The 14499-nt window shown below is 41.7% G+C and overlaps 1 protein-coding gene across 2 annotated transcripts in view; it reads left to right on the top strand.

Annotated features, from left to right (window-relative positions):
* Window positions 1–14499, top strand: part of Pcsk5 (proprotein convertase subtilisin/kexin type 5) — a 409124-nt gene that overhangs the window by 80410 nt on the left and 314215 nt on the right. For both annotated transcript variants that reach the window (XM_032891692.1, XM_032891693.1), the window contains exon 3: window positions 6803–6916. In XM_032891692.1, coding sequence (XP_032747583.1) covers window positions 6803–6916 — 114 coding nt within the window. The remainder of the gene's footprint in view (window positions 1–6802; window positions 6917–14499) is intronic.

Below are 14499 nucleotides of genomic sequence, written 5' to 3'. Positions count from 1 at the left end.
CCTAGGCCTCTGGCTTGCTTTTTGCATCCTTTCTGTTAAAATTTTACTACCATTGTGTTTTTACTAACTAGAAGAAGATATGTACCAAGAAAATGGAATGATTCAAGGTAAAAACATCTGTGCACATCTGTATTTGAGAACCTATTGTCAACCATTACCTTTGGCACTATGGATATTTACATTCAGTTTCTTAATCTCTAAAATCAGTGAAGAAACCTTGCAATTAAAAATCAAACTATTAAGTACTATAAGCACCCGAGTTTGTGTAGCAGTTAGGCATTGCAGCCTCTCGACAATAATATCAATTTGTAAATCCAAGTACATATTGCAAGAACATGGTGCGTGTGTGTGTGTGTTGTGTGTGTGTGTGTGTGTGTGTGTGTGTGTGTGTGTGTGAGCCCAAAGTAGGCAAACTAGTGATTGTGGCCCCCCACCACGCACTGAGATTATGCCCCCCTTCATCTCCTCTCCTTTTGTTCTGCATTGCCCATGTCTAGTATAGATTAGTTCAGTTCAACACCACTGACTACAGAAGCTATCATGTGGCTGGCCCTTGTAAAGAAGGCACACTACACACACTGGATGCTTCGATTTAGATTCTCTGTGGATGTCATTTTCCCTGCTCAGGGAGTGGCAGTGGTGGAATTCTGTCTTCCCGTTTCTAGTACAATGTCCACATCCACTATGCTACATTGCATCTATACCTTATGGTGGAGTGTTTCATACGCACACCCTCTTGTCCTAAGCATTGTCTTATAGCCGCTATCCTGGTGACATGGCATGGAACCCATGATTTGCACTGCAAGTTTGAGGGAGTGAAAGATGGCATCAAAACCTCTTTCCCTAAAAGCACCCCTAGATATGTAAGATGATTCCTTTCCCTTGACCACAGAGAGGACTTTGTGACAATTTCTCCCTATTATACATGAAATTGCCATCCTGGGCATGGGTTTACCATGAACTTATTGAAGACCATTTCCACTTTGGAGTTCTGAACTGGCCAAGTAGCTGTATGAAAACGTGCTTCCATGATGTCTGTGTTGCCTTCTCCTTTGTTGTTTATGTGGTCAAATACCATATGAGTATGTCTTGGGGAGTCTGGGGGGAATCATGCTGGCATCTATGTTGTATGGATGAGTTAAGGACAAAAGTACACAAATGGATCATCATTCTGGTAGTTTTGCTTTACCTTGTCACATAGCCTATTAACTTTTCCTTGAGCTCCTAATGCAGCCAGTTCCTTGTTAATTAATATTCTATTGAAATATCTGGTCTCCCCAGGAGTCTTTCCTTGTCTGACTTCCTGAAATAGTCCTCTGTCATAAACGCTCCTTACCTCCTCACATTATTTCTTTTTGTACCATACAGGGCTTTAAAATCAATGCTATAATCTATTTATTTAACCACACTGTCTGATCTCCACTAGAACAAAAACTGCCCAAGGGCAGTAAGTTTTTTGTTTGCTGACATTACATCCCATCTAACACAGTACCTGTCACCCAGTAGGTGCGCAAGTAGATATTTCAGAGGGAGATTGGACAAAGGAAAGGCTTTGAAAAGGGGAAATGCCTTCTCCTGCTTCAATCTGATGTAACTAGTTGTTTTACTTTCCTCCCTAAGCAGAAGAGAGGAAGGGGGAAACACATTCAATATAGAGAGTGTAAGCAATAGTGGAGTAGGCTAAAGGTGTGGATGTGTGACCTGAATTCCTAACAATAATGCTGTGAATTTTTCCATTAAACCCAATGGAGCAAAACTGAATTGCATCATACATTTCTAAAACGTTGGCTCTCAGAAAAGGCCAATGAAATACACAGTTTTATGGTAGAGTCAACTTTTTAAGTGTGGTTATATTGTCTCTATTGTACTATTTCAAGAGTACATTCAGTATTTGTTATTTTTATTTTACGTGTATGCGTGTTATGCTTGGATGTTTATCTGTGTAGCATGTGAGTGCCTGGGACCCACAGAGGCCAAAGAGGGCATAATATCTCCTGTGGCCAGATGGGTATGAGCCACCATGTGGGTATTGGGAATTGAACCTGGATTCGTTAAAGGAACAGGCAGTATTCTAAATCCCTGGGCCATCTCTTCAGTTCTATATGCAATATTTATTTCACAACTTCCTTCTAAATGATCTTTAAAATATCCCATGTATTCCTGACGAGATAAATTTTTATATAAGCACATCAGTATTAGCAGTTAAGTTATTTGATAAGTTTGAAATGCCTGTTCTGAGCAGATCAAGTGAAAATTCTCCATTAAATAATCCATAACACTTTATTTGCCTACAAGTTGCTCTCTGAAACAAAGGAGCTGCGAACAATTTTTTACTTTCTTTAAAAACAAAGACAACATTATTTCAGTATTTAATGACTCACTTATAATTTACTCAAAAGGAAAAAATTTTGCACAATGGAATACCCTTTTTTCTCCATACATTCTTTTAACAAAATTTCTTCGTTCTTTTTCAATTGGTAATTCTGATTACTTTCTTTTGTTTTCATTTCTTTCTTTTCCTGTCTTTCCTTCTATTTATTTATTTATTTATTTATTTATTCATTTATTTATTTATTTAGAGGCAGGGGCCTCACTCTGTACTCCTGATTGGCCTGGAACTCTCTCTGTAGCCCAGGCTGACCTCAAACTCATAGAGATTACCTGCTTCTGCATCTTGAGTGCTGGCATTGAAAATGTATATCATTGTATCAGTGTAATTACCATTTTGTGAGCAGAGTTTCAGAATATCAATGAGGTATTTGGTTTTGGTTGCTGTGTTGGTACCAAGGTATCTTCCTCAGGCATTCTTTGTCATAGGAAACACACAGATGCACGCATGTACGTGCACACACCCTCTCTTCCCCTCTAATCAAGCCAGCTCTATCCATTTTGTTTTCAAAGTCAGAGAAGGGAAAAGGGAGGGCAGAGGACCAACACCTTTATGCTTTCTTCCCTTATTTCCCTAGTGTTAACCCAAAAGGGCACAAAGCATGGAATCCTATTGATTCTCTGGGAACCGCTTCAGTCAGGGAAATCACTAGAGGTGTGAGTCTGCTCACTGACCATTTCTCTAAATGCCTCCTTTGCATCCTTACGGAATGACTAAAAATCGCTTCCAGCTGGCACCTCCACCTCCATTTTCTGTCCCTTCAAACAAAATGTTTTTCTTGTAAAATAGAGACTAGGGCTATGTGGACAAGGAGGAATTGGACCAGGAGGCATGTTCACCTCTCTCCATGTTGTACCCAGAGATCTTACAAGGTGTCCTATGGCAACTGTAATAAACAACTCATAAACTCCATTGTATGTGCCACCATATGCACAGGTTTTACGGTGTCCTCACTTGTATGTGCAGTTTTCATTTACGATTTCAGTATGCAGATTTCCATATTTATCTGTATAAACACACAGGAAAATCTCTCCTTGCCATTCCTGTAGATGTTGCATAGAAAGCCATTCAGAGAGCTGACCAAAGCTGCATCTACCCAAGCATTATACGAGCACAGCTCTTAGCTATGCTTACAATACTAACAATACCTTGTCAATCTTTACATCATATCCGGAAGGGTGACTTCACAGTTCAGTCTTAGGTGGCTTTGGTTGTCATGTCACTGTCTCATCACAATGAATTACTTGACATAGGCTATGAGGAATGAGGAAAAGCTAACTGATTTAGAAATATTTAGTCCCCGTGCTTCACTTTTTAAGTCTTTTACATTTAAACAGCTAATTCATTTACAATTGGTCCTGGCGTTAGATGAACCTTCCACGTTATCTGTTCTTTGCTGTTCAAGCACACTTATTTACTAAGTGGTCTGCTTTTCCCCTGTGATTTAGTATAGCACCTTTAGTTTGTGCTCTCTTATGGATTGGAGGTCAGTTTCTTTCCTTTCTGTTTTATCCATTGTGGTACCTGGTTTAGTCATTAGCTCCACTCTATTTTATTACCTAAAGACTTATATCCTGCTCACCATAGGAAACGTTTTGAAGCTGCTACTGTCATTTGCTTCCCATTTGCATTTAAGCAATGGCTTACAAAATATTTTCTCTTTATAAAACTTTTGACTCCTGCTGGTGATAAACTACCCCACTCATAGGGCCAGTAAGTTGGCAGATTTTTGAACTTAAGACAAAAATCTAACTGTGCTTCTGGGGTAGACATCACATAATCATCAGTTAATGTGCTTTTGCTTGTCAAGTAGGAGCAGAAGGTGGAGATTTCCTAGGAAGTGAAAGTCCAGTGTCCACTCAGCCTACAGAGGAGAGGGTGACGAGGTCTGAGTGAGGGTGGAGATGTCCTGAATCAACTGCACTATGTAATGTGACTGAAATGAAATGTGTGGAGAGAAAGGGCGTTATTCTCTTCTGGGTTGTGTAGAGCTGCATGAAAATAAGAGTTTTCTGTTTGCAGTAAGGTTCCTAGCAAGAGATAAAAATGTATATAGTGTAATACCTCTGAGTTCTCCTTATAGAATTTGAGGATAGCTATCAAGGGATGGACATATATAGTGCATGGATGGATGGATGGATCGATAGATAATAGTTAAGTATGGGCTTTTTAATCCAGACAATTTGTGATCCAAGAGGTTCTTTCCTTCTTCTCTGGGTAAAGGCTCATGCCCAATAGAGCAGCAAGGCAAATTACATGGTATTTGATGCTATATGCATACACATTCCCCAATGGATCTCTTTTTTGGATACAGCAGCCTTGTGGTCAGGCAGACTGACTTATAGTCAAACATGGATGCCAAGCTGCTGTGTCATCATCTAAGTTAGTCTGACATGTAACTAACATTTTTGTTTCATAAATTTCCAGGAGAGATGCTATTTTTAAAGTGTTTCATACTATTTTAGTACTACAGTTCATCCAAGAAAATGGCCACCATTTGGTTTTCTCTCTCCCACAACTGCATCTGTCTTCCTGTATACACATGGCGGGGCCGGGATGGTGGGGTGGTGGGGATGTGCATGTATTTACAAGGGGCAACACTATCTGTTTCACCCCAGTAAAGACTCTCCTAATTTCTAGAAATGCTTAGTGACTAGCAAGTATATGACATGCTTTGATATTTGCACACAAACCTTGGCACTTTGGAATTGATGAAGGTTCTACTTTTGAAAGAAGTTTTACTTAAATGGATCCGAAGCCTTCTTTGGACCAGCATTAATGAACCCGTTTACCCTTGTTGGAATGGGATACATGAATAGTAATTTTATATTTAGTTTGCAAATATAAGTTGCATAGGCAAACTTGTCATAAATGTGCCTGTGTTGGGCATCCTGTGTAGAAATAATTATAATTTTATGAATCTAAGAATAATAAAATACTTGGTAAATTTCTCTGACAAGAATGTCTTTCAAAAATCCACATCCTTCTCACTCATCTTCATATTCCCAGAATAGCATCTGCCACTTAATATTTATTGACTGAATAACCAAGAGGGCTTCATTCCTTAGAAAGATGGTTTAGAACCAAGAAGTGAAATATTTCATGTAAATAGGTAATGTCCATTTTGGTTCTTCATTTTGATTGAGAAAGGCACCTTTGTGTCCCTTCTCAATTCTTCAGTCAAGTAGGAGAGAAATTTTGAATCTTTGTGTGGGCAGATAAGGGATTATAGCCCTGAGCTATATGATGTCCTTATTCCAATTTTGACTTTGTGAAAAACAAAGATAAATGGCTAGATAGGAAATTTCAAAATATTGTGACAAAGTTAGCTGTCAAAGGAGCATTCCTCCGCAAGTTGAAGAATGACATCAAGGCTAATCCTGCATTTGAGATGCCCCCCGTCTTTTTTCTCTTTTGCCATAATAATAACCTGTTTTTAAAAATATCCTTGTAGGATAGTTCTGCCACAAAATTACAAATGCTGTGTTAAACTCATGGTTGAAGCAAAGGTCATGGTTAGATGTTAGGGCTTTTCTGCAATGTCGTAGATTTGAAGTTGAGAGCTGGCAGGGTGTCCATAGCTCAAGAAACTGAGTCTGTGGTCTGTGCCAGAGATAAGAGTAGGGCACACATTTTTCGATTCACCTAGTAGTGTTCCTCCACCATCCTGTGTTTTTAAAGATCCACGTGGGCCTAGCCAGCTGCGGTGGTGTACATCTGCAGTCCCGGCTTTTAGGTAGCAAAGGCAAGACTGCTTCAAGTTCAACACTGCCCCTGGCCAGTTTCAGGCTGGCCAGAGCTGCACAGTGACATGTTGCTTCAAAAAGACAAATGAACAAACAAACAACCCCCCCCCAAAAAATGATGTCAAAATACTTAAGAATATGTTCACAGTAGAGGGAAGAGGCACGTGGGTCAAGACCAGTCTGTTTTGTTTATGACAATTTACTTCAACACCACTGCAGCATTCTGGTATGCTTAGCTGTACTACTACAAGAGCTGAATGAACAGATACATCAGGCATGTACTCACAAAGCCTGAAATATTTAGTATTGAACCTCCATAGATAAAGCTTGCCAAGTTTTACTATGAACAGAAATATACCTTAAAAATTATCATGGTCACTTTAGAACAAATTATGAGTGACCTGGTTTTGTAAAAAAAAAGAGCTTAAAAACTGGCTTGGTGTTGAGATAAATTATTGGTCTATAAAAGACTAAAATGTCTGCTTGTATTGAAATAAAAGAGAACTGGCTTTCCAGAGAGTCACATGGACTTGGAGATTGTAATTGTCACGATAAAGTTTGACTCACTCAGCATTGACAGGAAACTGGAAATGCTGTAGCCTGCCATTTCTGTTATGTGAACTGTGACGGGGGCCGAGCATTCACCAGATGTCTCTCTTCTTGGCAGGTGGAGTGGATTCAACAGCAAGTGGTGAAAAAACGAACCAAGAGAGATTATGACCTCAGTCGTGCCCAGTCGACTTATTTCAATGATCCTAAGTGGCCAAGTATGTGGTACATGGTAAGTTCACCAAGGAAGACTAGCTATGGTCATGTTGTCCGGTTCTGTGGTGTATGAAGACCTATTTGCAATCGTGTTCACCTCTGCTGAACTCTGTGCCTTGAGTTCATGATGACACTAGGACTTGCACATCACTGAAACTACTCTGCTGGCAAGTGTCACTTGACTTGTCACCTAACCTGTGTCAGGAAGTGTTTGATCCATTCAAGGAAGCCAGTTTAAGGGTCAGTAAAGGAAACTTGCTGAACTCACTGGGTTAAGCAAGGTGCTAGTACACTTGACCTTGCCTCCCTGGGACATACACCTCTCTAGTCTTAGAGTTTCTGCTTCATGATTGCTGAAACATGGCTTGTAAGACATTATCATTCTCCATCATGAATCCATATGTCACCAGATTGCTCTGTAAGCTGTAAAAAGCCCTCTTTTTTTCTTGTTGCTGTTTCTCTTTCTTGAAAATTTTTATTGCTAAGTGTTGCCAGGGTGTTTTCCACTGCACTACGTTTTACAATCTCTGTCTCGTCTCCACATGTCTCCAACTGATGAAAAGACACACAGCCACAGAATTTTTGCATGCTTTTCATATATTTTCCTGGATCCTGGCCTCTTATTCCTGCTGGCTGGCGAGCTCTTTGCTCTTCTGCCCTCTGGGTCAGTACTCTGTACCACAGATGTTACACCCAGGACTGACTTCTCTAGAAGCTCGCCCCATTTTCTTTTCTGGCATCAAGTTTTTGGGATCCCATGTCTTGGACCCTTCACTCCTGTTACTCATATCAGCCATTCCTCTATTGCTGTCCTAAAACAGCATGATGAAAAGTATTTTACGGGAGAAAGTGTATTTCAGGTTACAGTTCCATGGGGAAAGCCTATGGAGGGGCTTGGCATCGAGCATTGTGGCAGGTGCACAGAGATCATGTATCAGTCTCAAATGGGAAGCAGAGGCTGAATTGGAAGCAGAATGAGACTAAGCTTTCAGAGGTCATTCCCAGTGGCACACACATTCCAGCAAGGCTGCACTTCCTAAAGGTTCCATAACCTCCCCTTAAACAGCACCCACAACTGGGACCTAGTGTTCAAACACGCGAGCCTCTGGGGACTATCTATCATTCAAATCACCACAATGGTGGCTCCCTTTGCCAGCCATTTTGCATTCTGGTCATTAATGTTGTTGATAAATTTGTTCTGTTGCATTGAGGTTAGCTAAGGAAAGGCTCTACACTTGAGTCTGCGTTTGTGTAAAAGCGCATGCAGTTGAAGTGCCAGAGACTTGTGCTTATTTGGAGGAGGAGAAGGACTGTGGCTGGTATGGCTCACAACTCTCATTTCCCTGGACTTATCTAGAGACGGAAGGCTGTAGAAATATTTAGAATCCAAGCAAAATCTTACACGAGAGCTCTGTTATGTTTAAAGAGAAAGAAAGAAGCCCTGATGTGAACTTCAAAGGGATTGGGAACCAAGTAGAGGTTTTACTAGGATCATCTGAGGGGACAGAGACACATGGCAACTTGCTAGCTCTGAGACAGAGAAGGAATGAACGACAAAGGGGGGACATCAGAATTAGTGTTAGCAGGAGCTATGTCTGACCAGGCAACACTGGAGTGGATTTACAAACTTTACAAACAATATGGAAAACGAAAGTGCCTCCATAGGACAGTGTTTATAAAGTCAGGTGAGGGACCATCCTAGCCTTGTGTCACAGTTCTCCTGGGGAAGACTCACTGCTGCCTTTGCTTGCTGCTGGGTAAGAGTAGGACGCCATGCTTCCCTCTTCCTCTCACTGTATGAGTGAGACAGAATGGGCACTGGAAGGGACAAGAGCTACCACTTCACTGTCAGGGACCTCCTGCCTTTTTTGTTGTCATTGATACTTTTGGTTTTATTTTACATTACTAACCTCGTCTCTCTATCTCTGTCTCCCTCTTCCCTCTGACTGTGTGTGTGTGTGTGTGTGTGTGTGTGTCTGTGTGTGTGTGTGTACACTCAACCATGTGGATGTCAAAGACGACTCATGGGAGTCAGATTGTTTTCTTTTGTCATGTGGGTCTGGAGATGCAACTTGGGTTGGGCTGTCAGGCTTAGTAACAAGTACCTTTACATTATAAGACATCTTCACTGGCCAGCAGCCTCTCTTTTGACCAAGGCCTACTTCCTGACTGAAGGCTGTCATTCCTTTTCCCCCAAAAGCACCCTGTTTTCCACTGGATTTTTCTCAGCCTCACATGAGAAAGGTTGAGAGGTTTGCAGGGGTGCTTTAAAATTCACACACTTGGTGATGATTCCACTAGGTCACACTTGCTGAGTGCTTGCTGTGTTCTAAGCAATGGACCAAGCGCTTGATGAGCATTTTTCTGATTTTGCATAAACATCTGTATTAACATGATCCACACTGAATCTGAGGCTCAGATCAAGGCTCACTCAGCCTGGTAGAGCTGAGATGCCACACTGGCAGGCTGATGCATAGCCTATCAATGAGCAGAGAATCCTACCCCCGCCTATGTGCTAAATCCTGAGAGAGATGCTAATCCTGCCCCTCATGAACTTCTAATATCTTCAGAGAGTAATGGCAGAAAAAAAAAACAAGACAGAGCCTCAAGCATCATTCAAGATAAACATAGTGCTAAATACTTCAAAGATTCTTATTAAGATACTGTTGTTCTCATAAAGAAAAGGACAGGAGGCAGATTGCAGACCTAAGATTATCTTTCAGGCATATTGTGACCAAATGAGAGGCAGGACTTTAAATCTGTAAAACTACTCAACCATCTATGGCTTCCCTCAGTATGCTTATGTTTGAGTCCCATAAACTCTCCTTGACTTCATTGACACTGCCTTGCTCACCCATGTGAATCATTTATTGCTTCATGGCAGGACCCCCAGAACTGTCTTCATAGCAACTATTATCGCATTGGTTCTGCTGGTTAAAAAATCTAAGCAGAACTGAATAGAAGTGGCCATGCTGTCTTCTGCAATGTCTGGGCTTTCAGATGAACGCCCAAAAGATTCCACGGCAGAGGACAATTCTCCACAAGAGAAGACAATTCTGCTCTCAAAGTGTTTACTCAGGTTCCTGGTGGCAATTGATTCCTCTCCAGAATAACCTCACTGAAAACCAAGTGGGTGTCACTTGGTACTGTTCTAGCTTCCCCCAGGCAAGAAATCAAGTGGTTATGATTTTACATCTAACCCTGAAAGCCTTAGAGAGTTTTCTCTTTCATTTCTCGGTGTTAAATTTCATTTCATTAGTGAGAAGAGTCAGCCCCAGCTCTGCGCTGTAGAGCACTGCCTCTCCGGTGTGCACAGTAGAAGAGGCAAGGCATGTTGCTGTACCTACAGAGATGACTGCCAAGGTTCAGTGAAAGCTTGTGCAAGAAGCAGTGCACAATGCCTGGTACCCGTGTTACATCAAAACTAGTGTGCTTTGGCTTCTTGATCACAAAACTAACCTAACTCAGCATACATAATATATTCATACATATGTGTCATCATACGTTGTTGTTTGTTTCCCTGCCAGAATCACTTTATTTGTTGCTTTAGTAAGTCTTTAAGAAAGTGAGAGACGAAGGAGTGAATGGCCAGTCAGAGCCTGCCCCACATGTGGTCCATACATATACAGCCACCAAACCATGGATGAAGCTAAGAAACATGGGCTGACAGGAACCAGATGTAGATCTCTCCTAAGAGACACAGCCAGAATATGTCAAATACAGAGGCGAATGCCAGCAGCAAACCACTGAATTGAGAACGGGACCCCTGTTGAAGGAATCTTAGAAAGGACTGAAAGAGCTTGAAGGCGCTCGAGACCCCATAAGAACAACAATGCCAACCAACCAGAGCTTCCAGGGACTAAGCCACTACCCAAAGACTATACATGGACTGACCCTGGACTCCAAACTTATAGGTAGCAATGAATAGCCTAGTAGGGACACTAGTGGAAGGGGAAGCCCTTGATCCTGCCAAAGCTGGGCCCCTGGTGTACAGGATTGTTGGGGGTGTGGTGATGGGGGGTGAATGGGGAGAGGAACATGCATATAGAAGGGGAGGGGGAAGGGTTAGGGGATGATGGCCTGGAAACTGGGAAAGGAAATAGCATTTGAAATGTAAATAAGAAATACCCAATTTAATAAAAATGGAAGAAATAAAAAAAGAAAGAAAGTGAGAGTCTATGTCCAGTGTGCAGTCTTCCTGTCACCCCTCATGGCCTATTAGAAGCCTAACTAAAGCACCTGTACATTTCTTTCTTCCATTTTCCAAGCTCCATTCCATGTCATAGTGTCTGCTGGCTACTTGGTGAGTCTCCATTGGCTCCTGCCTCCAGTTCAGTGGCCTGAACCCATTCTTGTCATTTCATGTTGGTCACAAAAGAGTAGAGATAAAAGGCAGAATGCTTCTTTTAATTCACTTAAAAGCTTTGCCCAAGTCCTTTCCTGCCTTGGAAATGCTGTAAGGAACCATTCTGTCTAGCTTTGTGGCTTAGCCCCCTTGTATCTAGAAGCATGAGTTTGGAGAGTTTGTGGTGGATTTAATGGTTGTAAAATTTCTCCCCTGCCTTAACAGGCCCTGTTCAGATCCACGATCAGGAATCAGAAGTGTCAGTACTAGAATTACCACTCTTTGCCTTTTGCATCAACTTCTGCCTTCCTTCTGGCTGGCGTGACATACACTGGCTATGTAGATAAATACACATGACCTATCTCTCCTAAGAAGATCAGTAAAGCACCAGAGGACTTGATATGAGCACAGAGTTCAGGGCAAGTGGCTCTTCTGCCTGAACTTCCGGGCAGTCGCTTACAGATGTGCAGCCACTGACCCTCAGGCAGTGGCTATAGTTTTGTTTGCAGATCTGATTCTTTGAAAGTCCTGGCCCCACCGCCAGGCAGCAATGCTCTCTGTTTCTGGATAGAGTGGACCTCAGGCAGTGAGGTGGTTCTAATGCGCATGTGTGGCAAATGCTGAATAAATACAAATTGTATAAATGAATGAGCAAACGCTATCACGCGGTAGCAGAGAAAATAATTGCCTGCATTTAATGAATTCCCCATGTTACACCGAGTCTCTTGCTAACTCTCTCATGTAGTAGATTATCGCCAGTGTTCCAGCGACTTAGGCATTATTATCATTGGCACTTTATGGATGAGGATATTAAAACATGTAAGTGCTAAGTAACTTGCTGAAGGTCACCTCCAGAGCAGGGGCGGACTCCATCTCTGCACCTGCAGCACTAGGGTTCCAGTTTCTCTCTGCATCTGTGGTTCATAAACCGTCAGACGGCGGAATGACCTGGAGGGTTTGAGCCTGATTATTGCCAATCTTTTCCTCCTTCTACTCAGCATACAGTGGGACTTTGCATTCCTTATAAGTTCCCTATTGAGATGCTCTTGTCCAGGAGTCTCTGTGGCAAAACCATCTGTGCAGCCTTACCTTGAACACGAGGGTGTAAGAGTTGTTTAGTCTCCCAATTATCAGATGGAAGATGAGGGCTGTTAAACTTCTTTGGGCATTTTAAAGCACACCCGATCAGCTTCCATTTGCTTTTTCTGACAGCATTTTCAAATCGAGGAGAGCTAAGCAAGGGGTATTTTTCAATCAGTTAAATTTCAGGTTAAGGGAAAATATCTTCCCATATTATCCTTGCTTAATTATCCTCTCAGGATTCTCCAGAGACAAAACTTACTAGATAGAAAAGCCACAGAAATTCAGACCCATGTGAACTTATGTGGCTGATGCAGTGGACCATTTTAATAGCACCATGAAGGAAGTTTAGTTTGACCACCAAGACTGTAAGGTTAAGAAAACTCTTCAACAAACCTCTGGGAACATCAATTACATGGATCAGAGAATTCAACAGCGTATTTGTTTTCACACACATTTCAAGCTTACAGAACTTGGCTGAAGTTCCCTATCGTAATTAGAATCCCTTCATTCATTCAGGGACATTATCCATGATGCATTGTGGGATTATCCTTTGGCGCAATGTTTCTCTTTATGGGAAGGGTTATCTAGTTGACAGTTTTTGAAATCACCCTCAAACACATATCCCTACTGTAATTCTACAGGTGGGCTCTTGGTGAATATGAAGAAGACAATTTAGAAATGAAACTTGGGTGGAACTGTAGGTTTCCTGTAGTCATTTAAATATTAATAACCAGAGGAAATTGACAAGGCACTAGGTAGCATTTTTGCATAATAATCAAGAACCAGTGATGCGAATCTCATAGTAAATAACTTTTAAAACATGCCCTTTCTGACCCAAGAAAGGCAAATTTAACTCTAAAAAGTAGAGAGCCAGGGAAGGAAAGGGTCAATCCACGTATATGACGTTAGAGTTGCATAAGAGAAGACAGTTCTGCATTCTGGGGCAGAAAACCCTGACTGTAGCAAGGATGACACATTGGAAGTTCCAAGAAGCTAAAAGGAAGGATATGGAGTGTTTCTGCCACAGATAAATGTTTGAAGACATGGTGGAATACCATGCGCTTGCCCATACATCGTTTAAGTTTTGATGTGGTAATTAAAAGTAAAACTTGGGGAAAGTAAGGAAAAAATAACCTGAAGATTTTGCTTTGTGGCTCTGACACTGGTGGTTGGGATCAGCCTCTGAGATCTTCCTGGGGTGAATGTTGGGTGGCATGTTTAGGATCTGTCCTTTGAAGCCTGATAGATAGTAACAAATGGATCATGTTTTTGATGTACTGCCTCAGATTTTATGAAAGCTCTCTGGGTGGCTTTTCCAGAATCATATTTGCCGATCAGCAGAGTGAAAATTAGCTGAGTTCTGTCGTGTGGAGGGCATATTTGCCAAAAACAATGAAATAGCTAACATAGTAATTGCGAAAAATGATTTGAAGCCACACAGTTCTTTCTCAGCCAACTGCATAGTGTTCCGTGCTCCAAGAGTTTGAGGCATGGCTGTTTCTGTGGTTGGCACACATTTTCCTACTGGTTTATACTGTCATTTGACTCTAATAAAATCTGGTGGGGTTTGTGGCATTATTACCCCAGCAGCTTGGAAATCATCCTTTTAAGGCGCCTCGTTTAGTTGTTTTAATTGAAAATGCAACATGGTGGAAATCTGCAACCATGTGGCATGTTCTCAGGCAAGCAAGAATCGTTTGTGAAAGGTAGGTTACAGCACAGCAGGGGTGCTGGTTGAGCCACTGACTTGAGATCTGGTGTCGCTGTACTAGTATATACCACTAAGTCTAGGACCTCTCAAAGCATGCTGTCCTCTCTACACCAGCACACCCAGAGGGAAGTAACCTATGTGGATAGTTTCTTAAGTTTGTGCTTATTGAGTCTATTCTAGTTCTCCATGTCATGATGTACTGAACACTGAGTCCAGGGAGAATGCATATTACTGAAAGGCTCGTGTTTTGATCTCTAGCCAAGAGCTAACCCAGGAGCTTCTGCCTTCTGCCTTCCACATTATCATAACATTATTACTTAAAACTTAATAGGAGGTCCCCAAGACCACCCACAAGTTCTGTAAATTCCTAGGAGGGCTCACATGACTCATAGTGCAGTCACACTCACAGCCATGCTTAACGTCAGTGAAAGAACACCAAGCAAAATCAGCAGATGGAAAA

The sequence above is a fragment of the Rattus rattus genome, chromosome 2, assembly GCF_011064425.1.
Source record: "Rattus rattus isolate New Zealand chromosome 2, Rrattus_CSIRO_v1, whole genome shotgun sequence".
In the NCBI taxonomy this organism is placed as follows: Eukaryota; Metazoa; Chordata; class Mammalia; order Rodentia; family Muridae; genus Rattus; species Rattus rattus.
The sequence above is the reverse complement of the archived record's forward strand: the minus strand, read 5'-3'. Positions and strand labels throughout refer to the sequence as shown.